Genomic DNA, 11,183 nt, shown 5'->3' with positions numbered 1-11,183 from the left:
TTGGCCTGAGCTCCCAAATGAGGGTAATATCATCCATGAGGCATACTTGGCCTTGGCTTTAACTCCCAACCGAGGGAAAGCCTTTCGGTCTGAGCTCCAAGTTCATACAGTAGTGCTTTCACCTGCAAAGAATGATTTATTTTTCAAGGCATCACTGTGAATGATACTAGGAAACAAATAGATGACATATGCATAACTTATCTGCAATTATACAATCTTTGTTGTAAGCAAGGCTCATCTACATCCACGTTCATGTAGGAGTGCTTTTAGCTGCAAACAAACAAAACCAAACTATATATATATATAATAGGGGGTGGAATAATTACAAAACTACATATTTAGAGAACTAGAATAAATAAGATAACTTCGTTTCTAGGAGAGAAATCTTTTACGTAAATCCTACCTCGACGATACCCAAGTCAAGTTCCTGCACAATTGGTGAAAAACTATCAATAAATTTTATGAAAACAAAAAATTAGTTCTTGTAAAACAATATAGTGAATTTAACTAAACATGCATTACAGACTGAGTGGTAGTAATCAAACAAAAGTGAATATTGTCCCTCACTTTATATCCTCATTACTCCCCCCTTCTCTTTCGTAGTCCTTTTTAGATAAGACATACTACTGTCAAGATTAATTAGTGCGAAGTCCCCTAACGCCTTCCCACACCAAGGTGTAAGTGATAAAGAAGGGAGGAGATAGATCAGTTCTGAAAATGTGCAGCAAATAAAATAGCAACTGGAATTACTAAGATACCTTGGCGCTAGTATTTTAACAGATTCTCCTTTTCTCTTTCTCCTGCAAATAAAGATTGATTTCTAAATTCATCAACATGAATGATATTCGGAAACAAATAGAAAACATAGGCAAAACTTATCTGCAGTTCTACAACCTTTGATGTAAGCAAGGCTCATCTTCAACCAAGTTCATGCTACACAGCTTTTAGTGGCAAACAAAGAAATCCCGACTACGTACATAATTTATATATATATATATATATTTTTTTTTGGAAGGGGGTTGTGGAATAATAAAAAACTACATATTTGGAGAATATGTATAAACAAGATAACATCGTTTCTAGGAAAGAAATCTACTACATAAATCTTACCTTATCGTTATCCAAGTCAAGTTCCTGCACAATTAGAAAAAAAAAAATATCAATAAATTTTCTGAAACAAAAAAATTGGTTCTCGTAAAACAATACAGTGAATTTAACCAGACTTATGTCACAAGATGATTGGTAGTAATAAAAGGTGAATATTGTCATTGACTTTGTATCTTTATTAGTCCCCCCCCCTTCTTCTGGTGCTCCTTTTAGATAAGAAGTACTATTGTCAAGATTAAACAGTGAGGAGTTCCCTGACGCCTTCCCACCTAGAGGTTCCCTCCAAGAGTAAGACCACAAAACAAAGTGTCGGTTCTGAAAATGTGCAGCATATAACACAGCAACTGGAATTGCTAGGATACCTTGGTGCTAGTATTTTGACAGGTTCTCCTTTTCTCTTTCTCCTACAAATAAATATTGATTTCTAAATTCATTAACATGAATGATATTCAGAAACAAAATAGAAGACAAAGGAAAAACTTATCTGTAGTTCTAGAATCTTTGATATAAGCAACGCTCATCTAAAACCAAGTTCATGTTGCACTGCATATTTGGAGAATAGGTATAAACAAGATAATTTCGTTTCTAGGAAATAAATCTATTACATAAATCTTACCTTGTCCTTACCCAAGTCAAGTTCTTGCATAATTAGAAAAAAATTATTAATAAATTTTATGATAGCAAGAACTTGGTTCTTGTAAATCAAACTAGTGAATAAAACTAAGCTTACGCTACAAGCTAAGTGCTAGTAATCAAACAAAAGTGAATGTTGTCTTTCACTTTGTATCCCCCTTGGTCCCCCCTTTTTTTCTTTGGTACTCTTTTTAAGATTAGAAGCCCTATTGTTAAAATTAGACAGTGAACACGGAGTGGGTGATCACAAACTTTTTTATAGTTTTTTTATATATATATTTTTTAAATTCCATCATTCCCACCTTTTTTTTGGGAAAAACATATTTGAGTCTCCAAAGTAAACTATGCTCAGGCACATTTGACTATTTTATGGGAGAAGGTTCTCTGAGCAAGCAGGGTGCTCGGCATTGGCGTGAGCTCCCAATCGAGGGAAGGCCCTTCGGTCAGGTTTGCTCAGCTTGGGCCTGAACTCCCAACTGAAGGTAGGCACTTCAGTCAGGTGTGCTCGGCTTTGGCTTGAGCCTCCAACAGAGGCATAGACCTTTGGTCATCTATGCTCGGCTTTAGCTTGAGCTCCCAACTAAGGGTAAGCCCTTTCGTCAGGTGTGCCCGACCTTGGCCTAAGCACCCAACCGAGTGTAGGCCCCTCAGTCAGGTCTTCTCGGCCATGGCCTGAGCCCCCAATCGAGGGTAGGCCCCTCGGTCTTGTGTGTTTGGCCTTAACCAGAGCCCTTAACCGAGGGTAGACCCTTCGATCATGTGAGCTCGGCTTTGTCCTAACCCCAAACTGAGAGTAGGCCCTTCGGATAGGTTTGCACGGCCTTGGCCTGAGCTCCTAACTGAGGGTAGGCCCTTTGGCTAAGTGCGCTCGGCCTTAGCTTAAACTCCCAATTGAGAGTTGGCACTTTGGTCAAGTGTGCTCGGCCTAGGCCTAAGCCCCCAACAGAAGCTAAAACCTTCAATCAAGGTGTTCGACTTTAGCCTCATCCCCCAATCGAGGCAAGGCCCTTCGGTCAGCTATGCTTGGCCTTGCTTGAGCTCCCAACCGAGGTTAGGCTCTTTGGTTAGGTGTGCTCGACCATGGTTCGAGCCCCCAACCGAGGATCTCGGCCTTGGCCTCAGCTCCCAATGAGGGGAATACCTTCCGTCAGGTGTGCTTGGCCTTGGCTCTAACTCCCAACCAAACCGAAGGTTGGCATCTCAATTAGGTCTACAAGGCTTTGCGGTCTACTCGGCTTTGCCTGAGACCTTAACCAAGGGAAGGCCTTTCAGTCAGGTGTGCTCTACTTGGGCCTGAGCTTCCAACTGCGATAGGACCTTTAGTCTGATGTGCTCGGCTTTGGCTTGAGCTCTCAACCGAGGGTAGGCCCTAAGGTCAAGTGTGCTTAGCTTTATCCTGAGCCCTCAACCAATAGAAAGCCCTTTGATCAAGTGTGCTCGGCCTTGGCCTGAGCTCCCAACCGACAGTATGCCCTTCAGTCCGGTGTACTCGGTCGTGGCCCGAGCTTGAGCTTCCAACCTAGGGTAGACCCTTCAGTGTGGTGTGTTTGGCCTTGGCCAGAGCCCCCAACTGAGGGTATGCCCTTCGATCAAGTGTGCTCAACCTTAAGCTAAGCTCCCAACTGAGAGTAGGCCCTTCGATCAAGTGCACTAGATTATGACCTAAGCTCCCAATCGAGAGTAAGTCCTTCCGTTAGGTGTTCTAGGCTTTGGCCTGAGCCCCCAATCAAGGGTAGGCCCTTCAATCAGGTTTGCTCAGCTTTGGCTTAAGCCCGCAACCGAGGGAAGGCCCTTCTAGCACGTATCCTCGACTCTGGTTTAAGCTCCAAACCGGGGTAGACCCTTCGGTCAGGTGTGCTCGGCTTTGGCCTGAGCTCCTAACAGAGAATACGCCCTTCGGTCAGGTGTACTCAGCCATGGTTGAGCTCCCAACCTAAGGTAGGCCCTTCTCTAGGCCTACCTTCGGTCTGTGGTTCTTGGCTAGAGCTCTCAACCGAGGGTAGGCCCTTCGGTCAGTTGTGCTCGGCTTAAGCTTGAACTCCCCACTGAAGGTAAGCACTTTGGTCAGGCGTGCTTGGCCTAGGCCTAAGCCCCCGTCCGAGGTTAGGTCCTTTGGTTTGGCTTGCACGGCTTTAGCTTGAGCCCCAAATAGAGGTAAGGCCCTTGGGTCATCTATACTCGACCTTCTCTTGAGTTCCCATTTCCCAACCAAGGGTAAGCCCTTTGGTCAGGTGTGCTCGACCTTATCCTAAGCCCCCAAACGAGTATAGGCCCCTCAGTCAGGTATATTCGGCTTTGGCCAGAGCTCCTAATAGAGAGTAGGCCCTTCAGTCAACTGTACTTGGTCATGGCCTAAGCTCCCAACAGAGGGTATGTCCTTCAGTCAAGTTTCACAGCCTTAGCTTGAGCCCCTAACAAAGGTAAGGCCCTTCGATCGTATGCTGGAATTTGGTTTGAGCTCCCAACCGAGGGTAGACCCTTCGGTCAGGTGTGCTTTGCCTTAGCCTGATCTCCTAACCTAGAGTACACCCTTCAATCAGGTGTACTCAGTCGTGGCTGAGCTCCCAACCGAGGGTAGTCCCTTCGGTTTGGTATGTTTGGCCTTAGCTTGATCCCTTACCGAAGGTAGGCCCTTCGATCAGGTGTTCTAGAATTTGGCCTGACCCAAACTGAGGGTAGGCCCCTTAGTCAATTTTGCTCTGCCTAGGCATGAACTCCAAACTGAGGGTAGGAACTTTGGTTAGGTCTGCTCAGCCTAGGCCTAAGCCCCCATCCGAGGTTAGGTCCTTCAATTTGGCTTGTTTGGCTTTAGCCTAAGCCCTAAACAGAGGCAAGGCCCTTCGGTCATCTATGCTCGCCTTTAGCCTGAGCTCCCAACTAAGGATAAGCCCTTTGGTCAGGTGTACTCGACCTCGGCCTGAGCCCCCAAACTCGTGTAAGCCCTTCGATCTGGTGTGTTTAGCCTTTGCCTGAGCCCCTACTGAAGTTAGGCTCTTTGGTCAGGTGTGCTCGGCTTTGGCGCGACCCCAAACCGAGGGTAGGCCCATCAGTCAAGTTTGCTCGACCTTGGCCTGAGCTCCTAACCGAGGGTAGGCCCTTCGGTCAGTTGTGCTCGGTCTAGGCTTGAACTCCCAACTGAGGGTAGGCACTTTGGTTAGGTGAGCTTGGCCTAGGCCTAAGACCCTATCCAAGGTTAGGCCCTTTAATTTGGCTTTCTCGGCTTTAGCCTAAGCCCTAAAAAAAAGGCAAGGCCTTTCGGTCATCTATGCTCGACTTTGTCCTCAGCTCCCAATCGAGGGCAGGCCCTTTGGTCAGGTGTGCTCAACCTTGGCCTGAGCCCCCAAACGAGTGTAGGCCCCTCTGTTCAGTCTACTCAGCCTTAGCCTGAACTCCCAATCAAGAATAGGCCCTTTGATCAAGTGTACTTGGCCATGACCTTAGCACCCAACCGAGGGTAGGCCCTTCGGTCCAGTGTGTCTAGCCTTGTCCAGAGCCCCAAACCGAGGGTAGGCCCTTCGGTCAGGTATGCCCGGCCTTAGTTTGACCCCAAACCGAGAGTAGACCCTTCAGTCAGGTTTGCACAGCCATGCCTTGGGCTCCTAACCGAGGGAAGGCCCTTCGGTTAGGTGTGCTCAGCTTTAGCTTGAACTCCCCATTAAGGGTTAGCACTTTGGTCAGGTGCACTTTGGTCAGGTGTGCTCGGCCTAAGCTTAAGCCCTAACTGAGGCTTGACCCTTCAATCAGGGTGTTCGGCGTTAGCCTCATCCCCACATCGAGGCAAAACCCTTTGGTTAGCTATGCCCGGCTTTTGCCTAAGCTCCTAACCGAGGGTCGGCCCTTTGGTCAGTGGAGCTCGACATTGGCCTAAGCACCCAACTAAGGTAGGCCCTTTGATCAGGTCTGCTCCGCCTTGGCCTGAGCTCCCAAATGAGGGTAATATCATCCATGAGGCATACTTGGCCTTGGCTTTAACTCCCAACCGAGGGAAAGCCTTTCGGTCTGAGCTCCAAGTTCATACAGTAGTGCTTTCACCTGCAAAGAATGATTTATTTTTTAAGGCATCACTGTGAATGATACTAGGAAACAAATAGATGACATATGCATAACTTATCTGCAATTATACAATCTTTGTTGTAAGCAAGGCTCATCTACATCCACGTTCATGTAGGAGTGTTTTTAGCTGCAAACAAACAAAACCAAACTATATATATATATATATAATAGGGGGTGGAATAATTACAAAACTACATATTTAGAGAACTAGAATAAATAAGATAACTTCGTTTCTAGGAGAGAAATCTTTTACGTAAATCCTACCTCGTCGATACCCAAGTCAAGTTCCTGCACAATTGGTGAAAAACTATCAATAAATTTTCTGAAAACAAAAAATTAGTTCTTGTAAAACAATATAGTGAATTTAACTAAACATGCATTACAGACTGAGTGGTAGTAATCAAACAAAAGTGAATATTGTCCTTCACTTTATATCCTCATTACTCCCCCCTTCTCTTTCGTAGTCCTTTTTAGATAAGACATACTACTGTCAAGATTAATTAGTGCGAAGTCCCCTAACGCCTTCCCACACCAAGGTGTAAGTTATAAAGAAGGGAGGAGATAGATCAGTTCTGAAAATGTGCAGCAAATAAAATAGCAACTGGAATTACTAAGATACCTTGGCGCTAGTATTTTAACAGATTCTCCTTTTCTCTTTCTCCTGCAAATAAAGATTGATTTCTAAATTCATCAACATGAATGATATTCGGAAACAAATAGAAAACATAGGCAAAACTTATCTGTAGTTCTACAACCTTTGATGTAAGCAAGGATCATCTTCAACCAAGTTCATGCTACACAGCTTTTAGTGGCAAACAAAGAAATCCCGACTACGTACATAATTTATATATATATATATATTTTTTTTTTGGAAGGGGGTTGTGGAATAATAAAAAACTACATATTTGGAGAATATGTATAAACAAGATAACATCGTTTCTAGGAAAGAAATCTACTACATAAATCTTACCTTATCGTTATCCAAGTCAAGTTCCTGCACAATTAGAAAAAAAAAAATATCAATAAATTTTCTGAAACAAAAAAATTGGTTCTCGTAAAACAATACAGTGAATTTAACCAGACTTATGTTACAAGATGATTGGTAGTAATAAAAGGTGAATATTGTCACTGACTTTGTATCTTTATTAGTCCCCCCCCCCTTCTTCTGGTGCTCCTTTTAGATAAGAAGTACTATTGTCAAGATTAAACAGTGAGGAGTTCCCTGACGCCTTCCCACACCTAGAGGTTCCCTCCAAGAGTAAGACCACAAAACAAAGTGTCGGTTCTGAAAATGTGCAGCATATAACACAGCAACTGGAATTGCTAGGATACCTTGGTGCTAGTATTTTGACAGGTTCTCCTTTTCTCTTTCTCCTACAAATAAATATTGATTTCTAAATTCATTAACATGAATGATATTCAGAAACAAAATAGAAGACAAAGGAAAAACTTATCTGTAGTTCTAGAATCTTTGATATAAGCAACGCTCATCTAAAACCAAGTTCATGTTGCACTGCATATTTGGAGAATAGGTATAAACAAGATAATTTCGTTTCTAGGAAATAAATCTATTACATAAATCTTACCTTGTCCTTACCCAAGTCAAGTTCTTGCATAATTAGAAAAAAATTATTAATAAATTTTCTGATACCAAGAACTTGGTTCTTGTAAATCAAACCAGTGAATAAAACTAAGCTTGCGCTACAGGCTGAGTGCTAATAATCAAACAAAAGTGAATGTTGCCCAACATTTTGTATCCCCCTTGGTCCCCCCTTTTTTTCTTTGGTACTCTTTTTAAGATTAGAAGCCCTACTGTCAAAATTAGACAGTGAACACGTAGTGGGTGATCACATACTTTTTTATAGTTTTTTTATATATATATTTTTTAAATTCCATCATTCCCACCTTTTTTTTGGGAAAAACATATTTGACTCTCCAAAGTAAACTATGCTCAGGCACATTTGACTATTTTATGGGAGAAGGTTCTCTGAGCAAGCAGGGTGCTCAGCATAGGCATGAGCTCCCAAACGAGGGAAGGCCCTTCGGTCAGGTTTGCTCGGCTTTGGCCTGAACTCCTAACTGAGGGTAGGCACTTCGATCAGGTGTGCTCAGCTTTGGCCTAAGGCTCCAACAGAGGCATAGCCCTTTGGTCATCTATTCTCAGCTTTAGCCTGAGCTCCCAACTGAGGGTAAGCCCTTTCGTCAGGTGTGCTCAACCTTGGCCTGTGCACCCAACCAAGTGTAGGCCCCTCGATAAAGTCTGTTTGGCCTTGGCCTGAGCCCCCAATCGAGGGTAGGCCCCTTGGTCTTGTGTGTTTGGCCTTAACCAGAGCCTCTAATCGAGGGTTGGCCCTTCGATCATATGTGCTCGGCCTTATCCTGACCCCAAACTGAGAGTAGACCCTTCGGTTAGGTTTTCACGGCCTTGGCCTCAGCTCCTAACCGAGGGTAGGCCCTTTGGCCAGGTGTGCTCATCTTTATAGCTTGAACTCCCAATTAAGGGTAGGCACTTTGGTCAAGTGTGCTCGGCCTAGGCCTAAGCCCCCAACAGAAGCTAGAACCTTCAATCAAGGTGTTCGACTTTAGCCTCATCCCCCAATAGTGGCAAGTCCCTTCGGTCAGCTATGCTCAGCCTTGGCTTGAGCTCCCATCCGAGGTTAGGCCCTTTGTTCAGGTGTGCTCAAACCGAGGGCAAGCCCTTTGGTCTAATCTTCTTGGCCTTAGTCTCAGCTCCCAAACAAAGGTAATACGTTCCGTCAGGTGTGATTGGCCTTGGCTCTAACTCCCAACCGAACCGAAGGTTGGCACCTCAATTAGGTCTGCATGGCTTTGTATGAGACCTTAACTAAGGGAAGGCCTTTCAGTCAGGTGTGCTCTGCTTGGGCCTGAGCTTCCAACTGCAATAGGACTTTCAATCTGGTGTGCTTGGCTTTGGCTAGAGCTCTCAACCGAGGGTAGGCCCTCAGGTCAAGTTTGCTTAGCTTTATCCTGAGCCCTCAACTAATGGAAAGCCCTTTGATCAAGTGTGCTCAGCCTTGGCCTGAGCTCCCAATCGACAGTATGCCCTTCAGTCCAGTGTACTCAATCGTGGCCTGAGCTCCCAATGGAGATTAGGCCCTTCAGTCGGCTGTACTCGACCGTGGCCTAAGCTCCCAACCGAGGGTAGGTCCTTTGGCTCGGCTTTAGCTTGAACTCCCAATTAAGGGTAGGCACTTTGGCCAGGTGTGCTCGGCTTAAGCTTTAGCCCCAGCCCCAGCCCCAGCCCCAGCCCCAGCCCCAACCAAGGCTAGACCCTTCAATCAGGGTGTTTGGCTTTAGCCTCATCTCCCAATCGAGGTAAGGCCCTTCAGTCAGCTATGCTCGGCTTTGGCCTGAGTTCCCAACCAAGGGTCGGCCCTCTGGTCAGGTGTGCTCGGCATTGGCTTGAGCCGCTAACCAAGGGTAAGCCCTTTGGTCAGGTCCAGTGTTATCAATTCGGCCGAATAATTCGTGAATTATTCGGCCGAACCGAATTTTTCTGAATTTTATCAAAAATTCTGACCGAATCCGAATTAAAAATAAAATTCGGTAAAATTCGTGATTTTTTCGAAAGTGAATATAAAACGCGAATAATTCGGACCGAATCCGAATTAAACCGAATTATTCGGTCCACTTAAACAGTATTTTAAAAAAACAAAAACAAAAACAAAAAAAAAACCCAATAAGCTTTTTTGACCGCTTTTTTGACCGAATCCTTAAATTAATCAATCGAATTATTCCGAATAATTCTCCGTCCGAATAATTCCCGAATCCGAATTTGCTAACTATGGTCAGGTCTGCTCAGTCTTAGCCTGAGCTCCCAAATAAGGGTAATACCTTCCATGAGGTGTGTTTGGCCTTGGCTTTAACTCCCAACCGAAGGTTGCCACTTCGATCAGGTCTGCTCGGCTTTGGCCTAAAACCTTAACCAAAGGAAGGCCTTTCGGTCAGATGTGCTCAGCTTGGGCCTGATCTCCCAACCGTGGTAGGATCGTCAGTCTGGTGTGCTCGACTTTAGCCTGAGCTCTCAATCGAGGGTATGCCTAAGGTCAGGTACTCAGGTGTGCTCAACTTTAGTCTGAGCCCTTAACCAAAGGAAAGCCCTTCGATCAGGTGTGCTAAGCCTTTGCCTGGGCTCCCAACCGAGAGTAGGCCCTTTAGTCAGGTGTACTCAGTCGTGGCAAGAGCTCCCAACCGAGGGTAGGCCCTTCGGACAGGTGTGCTCGGCCGTGGCCTGACTTTAAACTAAGAATAGACCCTTCGGTCAGGTTTGCACGGCCTTAGCCGGAGCTCCTAACTGAGGGTAGGCCCTTCGGTTAGGTGTGCTCGGCCTTAGCTTAAACTCTAACTAAGGGTAGGCACTTTGGTCACTTCTGCTCAGCCTTAGCCTAAGTTTCAACTGAGGGAAGGCCCTTCGGGAAGGTGTGGTCAGCTTTGGTCAAAGCCCTCAACCGAGGTAGGCCCTTCGATCAGTTTTGCTCGACCTTAGCCTAATCCCCTAACCGAGGGAAGGCCATCCGATCAGGTATGCTCAGCTTTGACCTGAGCTCCTAACAGAGGGTAGGCCCTTCGGTCTAGTGTGCTTGTCATTGGCCTGAACTCCCAAGGGTAGGCCCTTCGATCCGGTGTGCTCGGCTTTAGCCTGAACTCCCAACCGAGGGTAAGCCCTTCGATCTAAGGTGTTCACCCTTAGCCTGAGCCCCCTACCAAAGGAAGGCCTTCCGATCATATATGCTCGGGTTTGACATGAGTTGCCAACAGAGGGGACGCCCTTCGATTAGGTGTGCTCAGATTTGGTCTGAGATCCAAACTGAGGGTATGCCCTTCGATCTAAGGTGTTCGGCCTTGGCCTGAGCCCCCAACCGAAAGCCTTTCGATCATATATGCTCGGCTTTGACATGAGCTCCCAACAAAGGGAAGGTTCATCCGTCTGGTGTGCTTTCCGTTCTCCTGAACTCTCAACCAAGGGTAGGCCATTTGGTTAGGTGTGCTTGGATTTGACTTGAGCTCCCAACTGAGGGTAGACCCGATCTGAGGTGTTTGGCATTGGCCTGAGCCCCCCAAACAACGGTCAGATGTGCTAGGCCTTGGCCTGAGCCCCAATCAAGGGAAGGCCCTTCAATCAGATATGCTCGGGTTTGGCCTAAGCTCCGAACTAAGGGTAGGCCCTTCGGTCACGTGTGCTCGGCTTTGGCCTAAATTCCCAACCGAGGGTAAGCCCTTTGGCCAAGTGTACTTGGCCTTGGCTTATGCTCCCGACTGAGGGTAGGCCCTTTGGTCAGGTCTGCTTGGCCTTAGCCTAAGTCCTCAATTGAGGGAAGGCCTTCGGTCAGGTGTGCCGACTTGAGCCCCCAACCGAGGGAAGGCCCTTT

General features: G+C 46.0%; 1 protein-coding gene across 5 annotated transcripts; it reads right to left on the bottom strand.

Annotated features, from left to right (window-relative positions):
• Positions 1-190: 190 nt before the first annotated feature.
• LOC122070648 lies at positions 191-7,456 on the bottom strand. 5 transcript variants are annotated; one of them, XM_042634838.1, is made up of 8 exons: positions 7,126-7,456; positions 6,549-7,032; positions 6,413-6,454; positions 6,058-6,081; positions 1,470-1,511; positions 1,111-1,134; positions 404-800; positions 191-270 (listed from the first exon to the last, which is right to left on the bottom strand). In XM_042634838.1, exons 2-7 carry the CDS (start codon positions 6,584-6,586, stop codon positions 569-571), a joined length of 402 nt encoding a protein of 133 aa, XP_042490772.1. In that variant the 5' UTR covers positions 6,587-7,032; positions 7,126-7,456; the 3' UTR covers positions 191-270; positions 404-568. The 5 variants fall into 5 exon arrangements, 3 of the variants coding, with proteins under 3 accessions (XP_042490772.1, XP_042490770.1, XP_042490771.1); XM_042634836.1 differs by having other exon boundaries at positions 6,549-6,787; XM_042634837.1 differs by having other exon boundaries at positions 6,549-7,456.
• Between the last annotated feature and the right edge of the window lie 3,727 nt (positions 7,457-11,183).

The sequence above is a fragment of the Macadamia integrifolia genome, unplaced genomic scaffold (assembly GCF_013358625.1).
Source record: "Macadamia integrifolia cultivar HAES 741 unplaced genomic scaffold, SCU_Mint_v3 scaffold960, whole genome shotgun sequence".
NCBI lineage: Eukaryota > Viridiplantae > Streptophyta > Magnoliopsida > Proteales > Proteaceae > Macadamia > Macadamia integrifolia.
This window is presented reverse-complemented; position numbering and strand designations above follow the sequence as displayed.